Source organism: Paroedura picta, chromosome 9, assembly GCF_049243985.1.
Source record: "Paroedura picta isolate Pp20150507F chromosome 9, Ppicta_v3.0, whole genome shotgun sequence".
Lineage (NCBI taxonomy): Eukaryota > Metazoa > Chordata > Lepidosauria > Squamata > Gekkonidae > Paroedura > Paroedura picta.
In genome coordinates, this window is record NC_135377.1 from 44,997,993 (window position 1) to 45,018,002 (window position 20,010).

Here is a 20,010-nt window from a genome sequence, read left to right on the forward strand (position 1 = left end):
ATTAAAAATAATTAACAACTGGGAGCTTTCTTTAGATCTTAAGTTGCTTTAAATTCCTCAGGCTTCCAAATGCCAGCCTATACTGTATTGAGCTTTTGGTGATATTTGGATAACCGTAACCATTGCAGGATAGTGGCCTATACTATGTGGCACGTTAGCCACTAGACATCCAGCTTTGCACACTTCTGCCCCAACTGCTACTTTGCACCCATTAGAAACACACTGGCAGCCCTCTTTCTATGTTGATGGAAACCTATTGCATCTTGGTGCCAGTGACACAGCATGCTATGTTTTGCATAGAGGTTCCAATGCTGGGAAAGGCCTTCTTCTGCCCAGCTCCATAAAGCTGCTGCCACTCAAAGTAGATTATACTGAGCCTAATAGATCAGTGGTCTCACTCACTAAAAGATATCTTCATATATATTAAAATAATACAAATACATGGGACAACAAAAGAATACCTACATTTCTGTTACCAAGGTACATAACAAACTTGTTGAAATTGTTTGAGTTACTCAAATTTGATTTGGGCCTTTGAAGAAACAAAGACAGGGAAGTATAGCCTTTCAGGTCCTCAAGAATATTTGGAAGTCGAACTTCAACTCCAGCACTGCCATTGAACCTCATGGGAATAGCAACCTATTAAGAATATATATGATATACAATAGATTAAAAGTACTATGAATTTCACTTGTATCTGTTTTAAGTAGCTATGCATGGCTATAACATACATTGCACTCCTATGCAATGTTTACAGGGAAGTAAATCCCACTGAGTTCAGTAGCACTTACCCTCAAGTTAGTATGCATAATCTTTTAACTTTAAAAATCTATGTATTGACTGTGTTTGTAAAAATCACAGGGAGCAAACATAATGATAAGAGTGTTATATGAACAGGGTTGCCTCACACAACCAGCCCACCCAGTTGTTGTTGGCAACTGTACATCTGAATGCAGAAATATGCACAGATTGAGGGCACAGTTTCTCCCATGTCATGTAAATATTAAATAATATCTTGAAATGACACTCTTGTGGTGGTGATGATGATGATGATGATGATGATGATAAATAACTTTATTTTTATGGCCTGCCCTTTCCAGTTGGCACGTGATAAGTCACAACAAAATAAGACATACAAATGATATAACTGTGTAGTTTAAAACAGTTTATATAAATTTAAAGTAAGCTATTTTAGAGTGAAGACAGCACATCAGATGATAAAAAAAGAAAAGGCCTGAAAAATTCTGCCGCACACAAACACACATGTACCTTGTTTGCAGCATCTCTAGCTTGTTGGATGAGCTCTCGGATACGGTTTAGATTCTCAGATATGTTACCTATTGGCAGAAGTTGTTCGTTGATGCTTGTAATCTTGTTGAATAGATCCGGGAGGATGTTTGTTAAATTTGTTACTGTTTGTAAGATTAAAAACAGGAGAGTGGGAATATGGTTAAGAAAACCTCAAATACAAGTAATACAATCTGTGTAAAGAAATTGCGCATTTACAGTACAGTCCTACACAGAACTACACCTTTCTAAATTCACTAAAACCATCGTATTAACATAGCTATAGCTGCTTTTTTGTTTTTAAAGATTTTATTATTTTACTGTACATATCATATCAAACTCTTTTGTGCAAGATCTCCATAAGTGGAACAAAGTCAAGATTCCATTACACATCCAGCATCACTCTGAATCACCCGAAGTTTTAGCCAATTTCACTGGTATAAAATGCCACTGATAAAACATTTTCAAACATTTTTTTTCTAATCCTTATATTAGGTGATCCTTTTGCTACCTTCTGGAATGCTCTCTCCCATTTTCTAATGGAATATTCTGCCCTGTCAGCTTAGTTTTAGTCTGCCCTATGTAGATATTTGGCAGTCCAGTCTTTTTTTACCACTCTTTTGAAAGCATAAATACCTCTTAGCTAACAGGCCCTTGACAACTCAGAATTCTTTCGATTCAATAGTCTAAACACATTAGTTGTTCTTAATTCCATGCCTTAACTGAAAATACTGAAATAAAAGGATTTTAACTAGTGCAGTTCTCTTTTTCAGCTCATTATAGGTTATAAAACGTTCCCTCTCCTGGACCTTTCCTGCACTAGGAATCCAGCACAGCACTCGTCCCGTCACAGGGCTAATTTCTGCTTCTAGATGAAGTCAGCACCACTCCAGGTCAGTCCCAGGCCTGGTGCAACACAGGCCCTCATTCGCTCTGTGGCAAGGAAATGCGGGTTATCTTATATTTTCTGTTTTCCACCAAGAACCTGTAAGTGTTATGATTCCTTTTCTGCAATTCAAAACAGATTAGAGTAAGCAAACAAATTATGTACCTGAATGGTTTGCCTCTACCAAAGCTGCGTTGAACTCAGCACTATGCATGTGTTCATATGTACTGCTTATATTTTCAACATCTGTCTTAATTGGTTCCAGTTCCTCCAATACGTTGGCAGTAACATCCTTGGCATTTTGGACCATGTTCTTTGCATTTGTAATCATGCTGTCTATATCTTCTAGCAGAAGACAAAGAGGCACACATATTTATGAGTTAATACTTTTCTCCTATCTTAACATGCATTTGAAAGACAACATATATTAAAAAACATGTTGGTTCTTACCTTCAAGCTCTTACACAGTCTGGGCCCTGTGTATCTGAGGGACTGCCTCTCTGAATATGTTCCCCAAAGACCATTATGCTCTGCTAACTCCAACACACTGGTGGTCCCTGAACCCAAAGAGGCGCCTTAGGCCTCAATCGGAACCTTCTTGGCCCTGGCTCCAGCATGGTGGAATGAGCTGCCAGTAGAGATCTGGCATGCAAAATAGCATTCTTCTGCCAGGCATATAGCTGAGGTCAATATAAGTACATAAAAACATCTGAGCCAGCCTCACTCCTCTCCTCCTGCCATCAGAACTTGAATTGGGGATATTAATTTCAAAGATATGATCTATTTAATCCCCTATTGGAGATTTTATCAGAGCATTTATAATGCAATCTAATATCTAAAATGAATATAAATTTTAAGCCAATTATTTCTAATCATGTATGTCTGGTTTCATATATTGGAAACTTCTCCAAGGCTGTGACTAGAAAAGACAGGCCAAAAATATAATAATAAATAAACATTTGCCTGGCTGTCCCACACCCTTTTCAACAAACACCATTTCCCAAAGGGGCCCTCCTGCTGGCTCTGAGACTCTCACCCAAGCTTAGTGCCAATCAGTTTCCTTTGATATCCCAAAATTCTACTAAATTATAAAGAAAAAGACATAATTATTTTGGGAAAAACATACAGATATGTGTGAAATAATAAATGCAGACCAAAATACAGTTGTAAAACCTACCTCTGTTTATCCTCTGAAGGTCATTTTGGAAGGTCACAAGTTTTCCTTGTATGGAATTTTTCCTGCGTTGAGTGTCCTCAACTCTGCTGCTTACTTGTTCAAGTGCTGGATTGATTCCTGTACAAAAAAGAATCTGGTGTGACTCAGCCTGGTAATTATGAACTGCACTTCAATTTTGCTTTGTTTCGTGTCATTTGAGTTGGTTTAAACAAGGGGGGGGGGAAGTATTATGTTGCTTTGGATGTTATTTTGGACCAACATGGATACCTGTACCCTCTTTCTAGTTTATTCTCTAGACTGTCTTTTACTAAGCAGAGCAAAGGTGAATCTAAAAAAGTGATATTCAGCTCTAATAAAACTTCGTTAATAGACTCTAGCCTTCTCCCATTTCCTCTAGACTTTGGAGGAACCTTAGATGTACTCAGGAAAACTATACTTCTGTGCTAAAAACCCAATATTCTACTACTAGATGTTTTCTATGGAGCCAGAATATGGTAAGGAGATAAACTCAATCAAATGCATTTAGATCTATTGTCCTCTGATAAATCATATATTTACCACCTCATTTTGCTACCAGCCAGCAGTTTGCTCTGCTCTCAGAATTGATCTACAAAATCTAATTGGGAAAATGACCTCAGATAATGTGCAATGTCACTGTATGGAGGAACTTCAATTACTGCAGCCAGTGTTCTAGGCACTGGTCACATCAACCTTGTTTTGACTTAAGCTCTAATAATAAAATCCTCCATTTGCTATCATGTGCACTGCATACCAAATATATTAAAAGGTGCTACTTAATGTTTTGGAGGGAAATAAATAATTTCCCTCAAATTATTTATTTTTCAAGATACCTTCTAGTTTCTTTTGGGCCTTCTGTGCTCGATCTAGCAGATGGCCGCTGTCAGTCTTCAGTCTCCTGGCCTTCCCTGCTAGATCATTTTTGTTCATTGTCTGGTAATAAGGAGTTGTCAATAAAGGGTTAATATAAAACAGAAAGAACTAAACAACATTAACAAAAAAAAATCCAAAGTACTATAAACAGGGGAGAGCATGTCATGAACAAATGGGGAATTTATGACGGCCACAAACCTGGTTAACTATTGGGCTAAAGCACTCCGATCTCCTCATGCTGCATGTCAAGATGAAAGTTCAAAGTCCTCATCTCACTTTCATTAGTTGTGTTATCCAAACACAAGATACTTAATAAACCAAACTTAGTTTATTTCCCAGTCGCTGGAATTCTTAACCAAGATTAAACTGTGATTAAGAATCTCCTTTAATAGGCAAGAAAAGTGCTCATGTGTGGATGTCACAATTAACAGCAGTTAGTTGAAGATTTGTCTTTACTCTTGCCATTGTGCAAAAGGGGAGGAAGAGGAAATAAAGAGGAGAAACAGAAACATGTGAGACTAAGTCTTGTGCATGTCACAAACAAGCCATAGTAGCCTGTGATTTCTGAATTAAGTCAAGTATAGGTAGATGGATAGGAAATCCGGAGTACTCCAGGGAGCTTTCATCTTTCACAATCTATTTCTGTTTGCATTGAATGTAATTTGCAATAGTCTGCTACTTTATGCAATCTCCATTCATTTCAAAGACACATTATTACGACTGCATGCCAATTTAGGGGCATCTGCAACATGTTCTGAGCCCAGAGTCTCAGGCCTACAGTAACTGAGGTAATAATGACCTCTGTGCCTCTGAAAGTTTTTCATCACAAGTAGCTGAATAAATGTAAGTGGCTCTTTGGTAACTAGGATTAGAGGCCGTGCTTCTCCTTGGTTAGGCTGCATACTTGGGTAGCTCTCTTGTAGAAATTAGCAAGTGCTTTTAAATCACACAAAGGAGTTGCTTACATATAACATTCATGCAACAGCAACCTTCCAAGACACACAAGATGTTAAACCTGTGAATGAAAGGCCCCCTGTGCTCCCAGTAAGAGTTATTCGATCCCGGTGTACAAGTTCAACCAGCACGGCACCTGTTTTTCAGAAATTCCGTGGCTGAAAAATAAAGTGGGCTTGATAAAGTCATTTTGGAATATGCTCACAGTTAATGCTGAATCGGCAGCACTGGTTGCTCTGCCTGCGGCTGCCTCTGCTGCCTCGATGGCACGGGTAATATTCTCATAGGCAGAGACGGCTTCCAAGGCACACCTCACAAGATCATCATTACTTGCGTTCTTCTTGAGCCTGCGAGAAGACCGTAGACAAAGATACATAGATGACCATTAAGAAAATGTACGCTACATAATGTGAGTGGTCTGGCACAGTCTTTTGCCATTTGTTGATACGGACACCCCAGCACCACAAACTTTTGTCACACTGGGAATTCAAATTAAAAGGCACTTCTCATAGACCAGTCAAGGTGGGAACCTAAAGGTTCAACTACAAGGAAAGTTTAAAATACAAATATTTATTATCATAAAGTATACATATTAAAGATTAAAAACATTCATAAATCATGATTAGATACTGTATATTATATTTCACAATAATGCATGGAACTGAGACCAAATGCGTTTTGACCCAAAGGGTCTTCCTCAGTAGTCAAGTGATTATAAAGTGCACTAATACAGTAAAAATTTAGGGCCTGCTGAATGGTAAAGAAAGTCAATATGGTGTACTCCAACTAGTCCATGTAATATGTGAAAAAAATTTCTGTCCAGCTCTTGATCAACAGTGCAATCTCATGAGTCGGGCCAGAAAAAGCATCCCCAAGACAATGTTGCAAGAAAATAGAATGAGATATATAACAGAGTCAGATTCTTTCTCTGCTCTCTTTTCTCTCACACTCAATCACCCAACCCTGGTCTGAATTTAAGAAAGGATATGATCTCTGTTGAAGTTAAGCAATACTGTATTGCCAGCATTTGCTGGTAGGGGCTCATGGGAATTGTAGTCCATGGACATCTGGAGGGCCACAGGTTGACTACCCCTGCTGTATGCAACTGATTCTGCTTAGAGAAAGTTCCTCACATGCTCAGTTCTCCCTCTGAAATGGGCAGGACTGTGCTTAAGTTTAGGGACATGTTCTACTATTCTTAACTTTAGCTGGGTCATTTCCCAAATGAGTAGGCCATCGGTGGTACGATGTGACTGGAAGAAGAACATCTACATAGTTGATTTTATTGTTAATCCTATATCAGACTTAGATTTCTCTAAAATCAGTGCCTTTGTTGCAGTGAACTGCTCAGTATGAAAGAGTATAATATGGTTCTCGTTACAATTTCCCATGGATGGGAACATGGCAGCTTTTTCTTAAGGGAATATTTCTGCTCATCCTTGCACATAAGTAGTTTGAGATGCCAGGCTTCAGACCGCGACTCGCAGTGAAAGCCTAATCAGGTCTACTCAATAGGGCTTACTCCTAGGAAAACGTTCTTGGAATTGTACTCTCCATACAGAAATCTCACACTTATCCTTAAATCTAAGCTTACACATACAAGATAAGATGTTCTTGATTTTTGGGGGGTTTTTTTGCACTTTACATTTAATACGGGTGAAACATATTTTATATATATATAAAAACATATGCAACGTATTTTGGCAAGATGATTCTTATCCGTAAGCTATCCACCCATAGAAATTAAGACATACTCATCCAGCTGCCTTGCCAGGGCTTGTAAAGAGCTGGCATGTGCTTCAGCCCTCTCCACAAGAGGTGTCTTGCTGCTGGCTAAAGACAGGCTCCTCAGCTTTTCCAACAGATCCTTTCTTGCTCCATCAAACTGGGCCACTAAGTTTTCATATTCCTAAGGTTTGAGGGAAAATAGTAACTTCTGCTCTCACACACACATTATAAAGCAATAACAAAAGACGCAGTTTTCTTTTGCACGCCTCAGCTCTTCATGCAAATCCTGATGATTGTGTGCTTTCAAGCATAGCATGGAGGATTAAGCAACAGAGGTTTAGACAAAGATGAAATTTATATAACTTGTATTTTGTGGGCAGCGCTTGGCTTTTTACAAAGTAAAGCCATTTATTGAATTTTTAAAAAAATTTCCATTACATTCTTAATTTTTTTCTCTTCATAGAATTAAAATGTTACTACTTCAATACCTCCTTACTCCTCTGCAGCAGTCGAAATACACTGTTCGTTTGAGACAAAGCTGCTTCAGCAGAACTCAGATGGTCCAAGATATTGTTCTGTTGAACAGTCATCTCTTCAGTCCGTTTCTGACAAAGAAAGGAAGCAAGTACTGCATTAAAAAAGCAGCAGAAAAGGGAGCTCACATCATGTATAAATAATATACCCTTTTGCATTGGAAGAAGGTACACAATACACCCAAAGACTGGATCCGGCTGCTTATTCCACTCAAGAGAAGATCAAGAGGTTGCACTGACCCCAAGTCAGGGTGATCCTGTCCTGTGATTTTTTGGAAGTCACTACAATTTGAGCTTACTTGTGAATTCCCATTTTCAGTGGTTTAGGAGAGGCATATAATGGTAAACAGTATAAGACACCTTCCAATCTGACAGTGATAAACAACAGTATCTGCCTACAATGCTGAATGGAATCCTTCCTTTCCCCATGGGATGTCATCTTTCACAAAGCCATTGTGCTGCAATCAATAGGAGAATGGACCCCAAAACTTAAGACAAATTTTCCCCAGAAGCATTGGAGTATTATTTCTCTAAAGTGCAGCAATTTATTGCTTCCCAAACAGTTTATTTCATAGGAATATTCTTGCTGCAAAAATGTTCAGCACAAAAGAAAAAACTTAACAGGATGGAACAATTTTCTACATGTCTATATATGACGAGGCAACCCAGGTATTCTCAGGATAAAGGACATGAGTCTGGGCATGCTGTTTGAATAAATTATAGCTTATCTTGCTTTGTCCAGAGAAACGGAACTCTTGTGTCAAATGTCTAAGGAATAAAATAGCAAAAGAAGACAGGAATATCTTTATTGCTAGTCTCATTGGACTACTACAAACCTCTTTTAATGGAGGATAATATAAAACAAAGTTCATTAGTGTTTCAGGGCAATTGTGACGTATCTTGCCACTTTCTTTGTAAGGGAATTTGCCCTATTCTACATCCATTAAGCTAAGGAAAAACTAAAAAAACAACAACACAGTACTACCTTAATGTCTTCCAAGAGGACTTTATTCTCTCCATTCAGACTTTCTGCCAGTTTGGTTTTCTCCTTTGCTTCCTTCAGAGATTCACGGAGATCACTGAGTTTGGACTCATAACCATTTAAGGAATCTCTTATCATTTTAATTAGCCCTTGGTTCTTCTCCTGATGTTTTTGTAGTTCATTCCTTACACGATTCAGCACTATTCAATTAGAAAAGGCAGATTTTAGAGTTGGATAATAAAAGAAGAGTGCACCCAATTGTTCTATGAGCATTACTGCTGTAGAAAGAAGAACCTCCACACAGTTTTAGCCCTCTCTGGTGAATAATATTAGCCTTTAATTAAACCTTCCACTGATAAAGCAAAAGCCCTGGAGAAGCAAATCCATACAAAGTATTTCCTGCTCCAACATTTTCATGCAACAGCAAATGATCATTAAGCTCTTACAATTCTCAGCTGTTCTTTTCTCATTTTCTGCTTCTAGCTGCTCTTGACCAAAATGACGGTTTCGCATCTCTGTGACCATTTGCTGAGCTCGAGCCAGGTCTCTGGCAGCATCTCCCCCAGGCAAAGAATTCCCTTCTGCAGAGATGCCAGCTATCTGCTCCAGAAGAACTACAATAAGAAAAACATATTCAAATGAAGGCAAGGGACAACCATGCATGTCACCCTGAGCTCATTGGACAAGGGAGGGGATAAATATGTAATACATTTAAAAGGCCACTGTATGTAAGCCTCATAAAATACAGCACAGATGTGCACAGTATGTCAAATTTCAGTAGACACTTAAATTACCTGAAATTATTTCTACAAAGCAAGGTATGATGGAGTAGGAGCAGAATCTATTCTTACCATTAACATTGGTGACAACGCTTTGTATCTTTGAAATCAAGTCTTTTCCCCTTTGGTTGGTTTTACTAAAATTATTAAACAGTGTCTCTGCTTTTCTGTAATTCATTTCAGCCTAATAGAAAAGAAAAAAACAACAACAACTGTAAGTTAAAAAAATAATAAACATCTGATCAATATTTGGTTAAAGGAGACTTTGCTATTTCCAGTTAATCAAAATAATATATAAATGTATACATTATGTTAGATCTGAGAAACAGAGAAACATGTAAATTTGACATGTATCGTTAATGAAGATTTTAGAATGAACATGCATCACAGACCATGCCTCACCCACATGCCTTCTCCACAGACTTAGTTGGAGAGACATCCTAGAGATGTTGTTTTTAACAATCACTGGAATGTACAATTTACTGAAATATCCCACTGTCTGAACATCTCACGATTTCCTAATATGGATTAATACTCAAGACAATTTCTAACACTGCAACATGCATAGCATACAGAAATGGATTAGATTTAAACAACTCACCTTTTCTCTTAAAGCATTAACATTTTGATTAAGGTCAATCATGTCTGTCTCCAGTTCATCCACTTTCGTGCCTTGAGTCTTAATAATGGAACGATAGTGGCTCAACTGAGCCTGAAAATAAAAGCAAACAGAAAAGGTTGTATAACTGATCCCAGATAAATCTAAATTTAGTATGAAACTGCAGCTACATATTTTATTATTGAGAACCAATGTGGTGTTGTGGTAAAGAGCAACAGCCTCTAATCTGGAGAACTCACTGATGTATACCTCAGTGGAGCCCAAATTGAGCAAGTCAAAGAATTTAAATACTTAGGTGCAAGAAAAGAGTCATCTACCACTGAAGCCCTCAATAGGATTGGCCAAGCAACTTCAATATTTGCCACACTCAAATGGTGCCTCTGGAAGAAGACAAACATCTCTCTCAAGACCAAAGTTCATTTCTTCCAGACATTAATCCTGCCAATCCTCCTATATGAATCAGAAACATGGACTTTACTAAAACCTGACATAAACAAACTTGAGACCTTCCAAATGCAATGCCTGCAGCAGATTCTGCGTGTCACTCAATGTGATCATAATCAAAATTAGATGATTCAGACAAAATGTGACAACCAGCTGCAAATTAAAGAACAGATCCAAAACCGCAGGCTGAATGGTTTGGCCGTGTCTGTAGAATGAGCACCAGCAGACTGCCTCATGAATTCCTCTGACGAGAACGACCAACTGAATGAAAGATCCAATGACTGGTGCCAAAGAAAACATGACTGAAGCAGATTGAGAAAAGACCTTAGAAACCAGCAGTTGACTATCTATATGGCCAAAACTACTGGCACCAATCGCCAAGAGTGGAAACATAGACCAAGAAGACCAAGGGGGTGACAGGTTACAGTGGATAAACAACAGGGTTGTGAGTGTCCTGCATACTGCAGGGGGTTGGACTAGATGACCCAGGAGGACCCTTCGAACTCTATGATTCTATGATTCTAAGGCAAAAAATCCAGCGGCTCCTACAGCAGCATATTGGCTGAAAGGATAACCTGCTCCACCAATCGCCAGCTGAAGGATAAAAAGAAGAAGAAAAATCAGGAGAACTGGATTTGATTTCCCACTCCTCCACATGCAGCAGGCTGGGTGACCTTGGGCCAGTCACAGCTCTCTTAGACTGTTTATGCACTGGGAACTTCACTGCCCCAGCTCCCGTGCAGGAGCACAAATCGGGGTGGGTGAGGCACACTGGGCCAAATGCTCCCCCATGTGGGTGCAGGAAGAGGTGGGGAAACCTGCCATGACTAAAACTCCAGCCTGCAGCCTGGCATGAAACCTCCAGTGCATAAACAGTCTTATAGCTGTTCTTGCAGAGCAGTTTTGTTAGAGCTAACTCAGCCCCACCTACCTTACAGGGTGTTTATTGTGGGGCGAGGAAGAGAAAGGTGTTTATAAGCTGCTTTGGGGCTCCTTTGGGTAGTGAAAAGTGGTGTAAAAATAGCTCTTCCATTAAGGGCTAAGCTAGACACAACTGGGGCAGATGCATTTATTTTCTTGTTTGAATAATAAACCAAGCACAGAGGACAAAAGTGCTGACCTCTCCCTTTTCCTGTCTCATATATCCCTGTAGATGGCTGCTTCAGGCACTTAGCTATCCCGCTAGCTTACTTTCACAATGGAAAGGAAGAGCTCTTTCTGTTTGTGACTAGTGCCCTATGTAGGAGCCACTTTTATGTAAGGCAATCCCATGTGGGGACCCTGAGGGGTAGTCACTTCCTATTTCTTTATCTCCCCCCCCCCAAACACACAGACACACTCAGATGCAGAACGTCAGTTTTTCATGTTACCTTTATGTCCCTGGCACGGTTCTGCAGATTCTTCATCTGCTCCAGTGCATGGACATTGGTGCTGAGACTCTGCATCTGGGACTTAATCATATGGAGCTCATCGCCCATTGTACTCAGATCTTTCAGCAACGTAATGACACAGCTATCGCAAGCTGAATGGGAAAAGACAGTGTAAATTCCCTGTTTTTACTATGTGAAAACAACAACATATGGAGCACATTAATGTGACATTAGAAGAACGTCCCTCAACATGCTGCATCGCTATATGGAAGAACAAAGACAAGAGATGCTTGTTAATGCAATACTGCAATCAAATCTCACAACTCTCTATTGTACATGTATAGCTAGAGTTTTTTACAGAGTAGGGTTGTTATTTGTTTACTTGCTTTTTGGATACTTTGTGAATCAACTTTTCAAAAATAAATTGACATTAACACTAATACTGCTGGCCTTTAAAATGAGAATTGAATGAAATCTTATCATCAGTAATCCAAACTAGTCGAGCTTTATGACTTACAATCACAGTCTTCGTGAGGCTCTATGTCTTTTGGTTCTTGATTTATGCATTCTGGAAATTAAAAAGAAAAAAAGACAGATTGTAGCTGTATCATTCAACAGCTAACAAATTAAGAGATTTTGAAATGGTCATTATTATATTATTATTATTATTTCATTTCCCGCCACACCCAAATGGCTCGTGGCAGGTTACAGTGTCTTAAAACCCCATTAAAACTCCCTTTAAAAGACTTTAAAATGTCACAACATGGCGGCACAATAATGAGATCCTCTTCCTATCCCCCTTCCTAAAAAGGGGGGGGGGTGGAGGAGAAGGAGGTCAACGATGTTCAAGAAGAAGCCCGGGGGAGAGCAGTCGATGTACCCCAGCAGCCCCAGCCTCAACCATAGACCTGGCGGAAGAGCTCCGTCTTGCAGGCCCTGCGGAACGTTGAAAAGTCCCGCAGGGCCCGCAGCTCTCCCAGGAGCTCATTCCACCAGGTAGGGGCCAGGACCGAAAAGGCCCTGGCCCTGGTCGAGGCTAGGCATGCTTCCCTAGGGCCGGGAACGCTGATACCATGAGATAGTGGGTGTTCCATCTATGTTCTTCAAATGAATCTTGATGCTTATCCCTTGCCCGCGAGGCCCATGTAACAACCTCAGATTGCAAAAATCAGCAACAGCTTCACATTAGATGGCTTATTTATGCTTTCTAAATTTAGAGGGTTTTCTTGGGCACAATACAATTTTTATATGAATGAAGACAGTGTTGTGGATGCTTGCCAAATCATATCAGATTTCTGAAGCTGAGGGGCAGAAAGCAGCTAGGATTCATGCCCATTCTGCACAAAGGAGATATAGTGAAATCCTTATGGTTTGTAAACGCCATATTTTTGACGCTTTGCATGATGTTGTCCTCATTCAATGACTCAGCAGCAAACTGGCAACTACATCCTCCATTTTAAAGCACTAGTAGGGGGATCACATAAACTGGATTCCCCCAAATATTTATGTGAATGGCAGGAGCGCAACCAGCAAGCCACATGCCAAGGGAATGTGTGGAGCTGAAGTAGAACGAGCTCCAGCTCCAGAGCCTGCCCCCACATCCCTCTCCCTTCTCCCGGGACAGAGATTCTTCTTCTTTATTGATTATAAATGCCTGAAGCAACGAATAGGTGTACAATCGTCCAGACAGAACAAAAAAAAACACCTTTTCCCCATGTTTTCACACAAAGTATGACTCTTCCGCCGCCCCCAAAATCGGGAAACATCATTTTTAAAAAGCTTCAAGGCTCCTTATTACAAGTGGGGTGGCCATAAAAATAGCTATGAATAGACACATACACGTTTAACAGAGAACTTCTATTTAAAAAATTGGCTTGCATCGCGGTCCCTTTAAAAGACAGAGAAAGGTGATTGGCTGCCTGTCTTGATTAACAGGCGGAAGAGATGAGCGTGGATAGCACGTTCCCCTCTTCCGCCATTTCAGACAGGTATGTGGAGTGGCAAGATATGAGAGATGGCAGCAAAGGAGCCAGGAGGTGAGGAATTCCTGGAGGCGCGATTTTTTTTAGTTTTACGCCATTATGCTGGTGTAATGTTAATTTTTTTTAATGTGCAGAATGGGGCTCAGAGTCTCCCTAATCAACATCTAGTCCTTATTATGAAGAACAATGGATTATGATACTTAAAGAAACCTAAGCCTAAACTACATGAAACATCCATGTCCAGTACCTTCATCCTCCCAGTGGAACAAGATTTTAAAAGGATCTGAGTGATTTTAAAAGGGATTATTCATCTAAGGAAATGTAACTATTATAAGCAAAATCACTGGGGATGTAGTCTAGCACTATTACTTAGGAGTAGTCTAGCACTATTACTTAGCTTAGGGCTAATCCTGCGTTGAGCAGGGGGTTGGACTAGATGGCCTGTATGGCCCCTTCCAACTCTATGATTCTATGATTCTATGATTCTATGATTCTACTCATTGATCACTGCACTCAAAAATACCCCTTAGATATATTTCATGATATGGTTAACTAAAGTGCCAATTAAATATGATTTTCCTTATAGCCTGCATAGTAATCTGAACCACCAAAAACGCTGAAATTGTAGCCTTCAGATAGGCTACTACAAGACCACAGTGACATCAGAGCTTGCTAAAACACACTTTGCTGCTGATCACAGGTGATGCTACTGCTGATGTGGAGAAACAGATGGCTGGAAATAGTTGTTCAAAACTGAAAATTAAGCAAATGCCAAAACGTAACAAAACGTGATCTTAAGGGTGCCACTGAACTCAAACATAATTCTGCCAATTCAAGATATCACTTGTTCCAGCTAAGCTTAACTTCACTTAAGAAGTATGCTTGCACATGAAAGATTATACCCAGAATTAAATTTTGTTGGTCTAAAAGTTGCCACTGGACTCAAAATTTGTTCTGATGCTTCACACCAACATGGCTATCCAACTGAATCTTGTTTCCTTTTGTGTTTGTATGGTTGCACTTACATATGTGTAGCTATCAGAATTCTGGTCAGTGACCAAATAAATAAACTTGTAATTGTACATGTGTAGCATATACCATACAAGCTACTCCCCTTAACATGTAGTCTGGATGAGCTGGAATAGCTAGAAAACCAGAGAGAGTTCCAGATAGATATGAACTGCTAGGTATATGTACCACATGGATATTTCTCCCCTCCCCCCCCCACCAATTGCCCTGTGGATTAAGGTAAGGGAACAAGGGGAACAATAAGCAATACTTGTTGCATACAGACTTCTATATACTACTACATGTATTTAAACATTACACGACTTTAGGATCAGTGTCGTATCTCACGGGTTGATGCAGACATGTTATTAACACAATGCAGGGTTGGTGTTTTTTAAGTGCTGGTAGCTCTAAATGTGCAGATTAATATAAGCATCTCAGAATGTACTTTATTCAAGTGGAGGATTTTATTCTTTGTACTAGAGCAGGCAGCCTTTCTCAACCTTTTTAATGTTGAGAATCCTCTGAAACATTCTTCGGGCTTTGAGATACCCCAGAAATGGTACAATCATGCAGAATATTGTTGGGAAGCATAGCTGTGTACATACCCACGTGGGTCCTCTCTCCTTCCCACCCCCTCTAGGCACATTATTGGCCATTCTGGGACAGAGGGTGGCCACATACGGTCATATCACCTAATAAATGTTTAATACATTTTTTAAAATATATTAAAAATTAGTTAACTCCCACCCCTTCAGGGAACCCTTCCAAAGCCGTCAAGAAACCCCAGGGTTTCATGAAATCCTAGTTGAGAAAGTCTGCACGAGAGCTTCCGAGCTTCCATTCAAGAGGTGTTTTTCTAAGTTGGAAACCTCCTCAAGCCCCGTGGGAGAGAGGCAGACTAGATCTAATAATAATACTGTTACCTTTGTGTTATACTGTAAAGTGAAGTACAGGGCATTTCCCCGTGGCATCAACAAATCTTTACTTACCCCCAGTTAGGCGATCACAGCTTGCAAGCTGACCATTATTAGGGCAATTACACTTCTGACAGTATCCTCCATATCTCAGTGGGTTTCCAAAATATCCAGGAGCGCAGCTATAGCAAATAAGTTTTTTAATGTTTATTAATAATTTTGTCTCACATGTCCTGGATCTTGTTCTGGTATCATGTGAAATTTAACAGACTGAATACATTTAAGCCTTAAGCAGCCTGTTTAGTGTTTGTATCGTCCTGGTCATCTTGTTTGCAGTCTGCTTTTAGTCCCAATGGGAACCCAAAGAAGCGGAGATCACTCTGCTCTCTTCCATTTTATCCTCACAATAGCCCTGTGAGATAGGTTAGGCTGAGAGTGCATGACTAGCCCAAAGTCACCCAGCAAACCTCCATGGAGTCAAGAGTGGATCTCTCAGATCCCAGCCCAGCATTCTGTCGTTACACTTCACTACCTCTCATCTGCAAGAATATAATAATTCAATAATAAATAGATGTATCTTAAAGGCAGCATTTAAACTTGACTCTGCTGGCTTGGCATTAAAACCAACAATCATTTGTTTTATTAGAATTGTTACAATTGCTTATTCTGAGAAAGACATTTTAATTGCAGGAAACATTAAGTCGCATTTTCTAAATGGGGGTTAAGCCAAACACAAATAATTTGGGAACTGCAGAAAGAGACTCACAGCGCAAACCTATGCAGAATTACTCCAGTAAGCCCTTGAAATCAATGGACTTACACTGGAGTAACTGACCTGGGATTGCTCCACCAGGACCGTTTACGCACTGGAGGTTTCATGCCGGGCTGCAGGCTAGAGTTTTAGTCGTGGCAGGTTGCCCCACCTCTTCCTGTACCCACGGAGGGGAGCATTTGGCCTGGTGCACCTCATCCACTCCCGATTTGTGCTCCTGCACGGGAGCTGGGGCAGTGAAGTTCCCAGTGCATAAACGGTCCAGGACAGTATATTGACTGGAACTCTGGAGAACTCAACGTTATCTCGTCTCTCCTGTGTTACAGAGACAAAACATTTAAGCCAGTTTTGCAGGCTATCAATAACCAAAAGAAGGCATGTTGGTAAAGGTAAAGGTATCCCCTGTGCAAGCACCGAGTCATGTCTGACCCTTGGGGTGACGACCTCTAGCGTTTTCATGGCAGACTCAATACGAGGTGGTTTGCCAGTGCCTTCCCCAGTCATCACCATTTACCCCCCAGCAAGCAAGCTGGGTACTCATTTTACCGACCTCGGAAGGATGGAAGGCTGAGTCAACCTTGAGCCGGCTGCTGGGATTGAACTTCCAGCCTCATGGGCAGACAGCTCCAGACAGCATATCACTGCCTTACCACTCTGCGCCACAAGAGGCTCATGGCATGATGGTACATAATCGCAATTGAAGAGGAAGAAACCAACTCCAAATAAAGAATTCTTAAATGTCTTATTTTGTTGTTCCTTCTTTATATTCAATATAGTACTTGATTCATGATGGGTAAAACCAAAATGATGCCCAGATAATTTACCCATTTTCAAACAACAATCTTTCTTCAGTGGCCTGTCCCGCTGTAACAGCAATCTTTTAGCATAATTTGGCCATAGGCTCATACCAAGTACGGGGATCTGAGTCATTCGAGGGAAGGTCTGAAGAAAGACTGTTGTTTGAAAACAATCTTTCTACACAGAAACAGTGCTAGCCCTAGCCCATACCTTTCACAGTGTACTCCAGTATATCCCTCTTTGCAGAAGCACTGCATTTCTCCATCATTTTCCACACAGCCAACAGCAAAGCTATCAAGAAAGAACAATGTGATATTCATGAGATGGAATTGTTTTAAGTTTGTTTATTTTTCTAAAAATAAAGACCTGAAGCCATATTTATATGGTTTCCAGATTATGTACCGTGTAAAATTAAATATATATTAATTACTGCCAGAGTTGTCAACCCCCAGGTAGTTGCTGAAGCTTTTCTGAAACTATATCTGATCTCAAGACGACTGAGAACATTTTCTCCTGTAAAAAATGGCTGCTTTGCAAGGTGGACTGTATGGTCCGCCCCCCAAATCTCCAGGAATCTTCCAACCCAGAGCTGACAACCCTATGTATCTTTCAAAATTAACAATAGCCACTTTTTTTGTTGATGTACTGGGTATCGTCTTTTTTCTGTGCACTAAAAGCACCCCTAATCCTCCAGCAGGCATTTCATACTTGACATTCACTGCCCATAGGTTTCCAGACTAGATGTTGCCCAATGGGGGTGTTTTATGGGGGGTGGGCACAGATGTCATTAAGTCACTGGGCCCGACCAAAAGCAGGGTGGAAGAGCTCTGTCTTGCAGGCCCTGCAGAACTGTGCCAGCAGAGATTCCACAGTTGTACTCAGTGCTGAATAACACTATTACACAGTCCCTGTAAATAACATTCATTATTTATTTTGCGCTTATGCAATAAAGTATTTTATTCCAGTGATGTTCAAAGCTGCAGTACATGACACCTATGTAGTGCCCTAGGTCAGTGGTCCCTAACCCCCAGTCCTGGGACCGGTATCGGTCCGTTATTCAGTTGGTACTGGGCCACGGCTCCTCCTCATCCTCTGCTGCCTTGGGGGCTGTCCTGCCACTCTGCCGCCGGCTCATCTTTGGTGCTCTCCAGCAGCCGCCATGGCTGGGGCTCCCCCTCGGTGTGGCAGTGTGGGAAAGCAAATGGAGCAGGGGCTCAGGCGGCGGCAATATTCCTCGGCAAAAGACTACCCCAGTAAAATTGTCAAGTGTTGACCGGTCCCCGGTGATAAAAAGGTTGGGGACCACTGTCCTAGGTCACACTGCGCTCACAAGCATAATGCAGCCATTTCTTCTTTCACAACAAACAAGTTTGCTGCTTACATTTCATCTATACATTGTTGGGCAAACTGTGCTGCTTTGAGAATATCAAACATCTGTAGTCTTTCTTGATTCTACCCCGTTCCTTATGCTCAGGATTAAATTAAAAGATTGTGTGTGTGTGACGTGCTGTCAAGTTGCTCCCAAGATACAGCAAACGGTGAATCTGAGACACTATATTTAAATACATAGCACCTCAAAAGATAAATTGTTAAAATGAATGGCTGTGGATAGCCTCAGTTTCTTGAATAATAATTCTTCTCCCAAATAAAACATAAACCTCAATGACTGTTTTCTAATTAATGACATATGCAGATGAACAGCTGATTGTTACCTTTTTCTCATAGATCAGCTCTAGATCACATAATTCAAGCCAAAGATAGCAACCATCATTATCCTTATCATCCTTTATAGACATTTTAAAGGAAGGAAGCTCCCCATCCTATTCCAAAGTGTGTTATGTACATTTGCAGTGGCTTAGACAAACAGGTGTGTCTTGTGAAACCGCAGTAGAATCAAAATTAAAGTAACAATAATGAAAAAAAAATGCTTGGGACATCAAAGTTTGGATCTTACGCTCTTTTAAAACAAGCAAACTAAGCACTAAAATAGGAACAACACTTAGTTAACATTGCTCTTTTCTTCAAAACAACGGTTTGAAAATTCTGAGCCAAGCAGTATGTCCCACCCAAACCCACAGTACCTGCTTGAATAAGGGCACTGACATTCCCTGCACGTTCCTTGACTGGCATCTCCAAAGTAACCTTCTTTACAACGCTCACATTTCTCCCCCGCAGTATTACGTTGGCAGTTCTTTAAAAAAAATATACAGATATATGTATAAACCAGAAAATTAACAGCAACTCGGTTACTCAGATTTATCGTTATTAGGAGTTATGTCAGCAATTTTAACAAATTAACAAATTAAGAACAGCCACACATTTCAGCAAAGAATGTCATTTTTACTTACAATACAAATTCCAGAGCTATCCTGACATGTGTTTGCATTTCCATTACAATTGCAAGGAACACACCGTCCGGCAAACACACCTTTGCTCTCGTGATAGAAGCCAGGGCTGCACTCCTAACCATATGAAAGGGAACAAAAAGTTAAAGAGGTGTTTTCTGATAACTCTGGAGAACTTCACCGAAGTTAGAAAATCTGCTGAGCGTTCACCTAGGGAAACAGATAGCTGCTTCTCCGTACCTCCCTAAGCATTTGAAAAGTAGTTGCACTACAAAATCTACCCATCGCAATCAATCCAAAAGTCAGCACAAGACTGCCAAGCAGAAGATATAGACATAAATAACTGGTTCAGGTTGGTACACTGATTTCCTGGAACATTCTGGGGTGTTGGCATAATGGATCCCCTTCCCATAAACAATCCTTTGTTTGTTTACCAGCAAAGCAGCACAAGATTGTCTTTTTCTTTGATGCCACTGATTTCCTGGGCATGTCTCCCTTCCATCAGAGCCTTGCAAGAAAGAAGCACCAAGAACTCCCA

The 20,010-nt window shown here is 40.4% G+C and overlaps 1 protein-coding gene across 1 annotated transcript in view; it reads right to left on the reverse strand.

Annotated features, from left to right (window-relative positions):
• LAMA3 (laminin subunit alpha 3) overlaps positions 1 to 20,010 on the reverse strand; it is a 125,306-nt gene that overhangs the window by 23,566 nt on the left and 81,730 nt on the right. Inside the window, exons 39-56 of the mRNA XM_077352595.1 lie at positions 19,476 to 19,589; positions 19,209 to 19,318; positions 17,338 to 17,418; positions 15,633 to 15,739; positions 12,168 to 12,218; positions 11,651 to 11,802; positions 9,819 to 9,929; positions 9,290 to 9,401; positions 8,885 to 9,052; positions 8,442 to 8,638; positions 7,412 to 7,528; positions 6,950 to 7,104; positions 5,401 to 5,542; positions 4,202 to 4,301; positions 3,351 to 3,467; positions 2,339 to 2,518; positions 1,270 to 1,412; positions 466 to 639 (exon numbers count right to left, since the gene is read on the reverse strand). Coding sequence (XP_077208710.1) covers positions 466 to 639; positions 1,270 to 1,412; positions 2,339 to 2,518; positions 3,351 to 3,467; positions 4,202 to 4,301; positions 5,401 to 5,542; positions 6,950 to 7,104; positions 7,412 to 7,528; positions 8,442 to 8,638; positions 8,885 to 9,052; positions 9,290 to 9,401; positions 9,819 to 9,929; positions 11,651 to 11,802; positions 12,168 to 12,218; positions 15,633 to 15,739; positions 17,338 to 17,418; positions 19,209 to 19,318; positions 19,476 to 19,589 — 2,331 coding nt within the window. The remainder of the gene's footprint in view (positions 1 to 465; positions 640 to 1,269; positions 1,413 to 2,338; positions 2,519 to 3,350; positions 3,468 to 4,201; positions 4,302 to 5,400; positions 5,543 to 6,949; positions 7,105 to 7,411; positions 7,529 to 8,441; positions 8,639 to 8,884; positions 9,053 to 9,289; positions 9,402 to 9,818; positions 9,930 to 11,650; positions 11,803 to 12,167; positions 12,219 to 15,632; positions 15,740 to 17,337; positions 17,419 to 19,208; positions 19,319 to 19,475; positions 19,590 to 20,010) is intronic.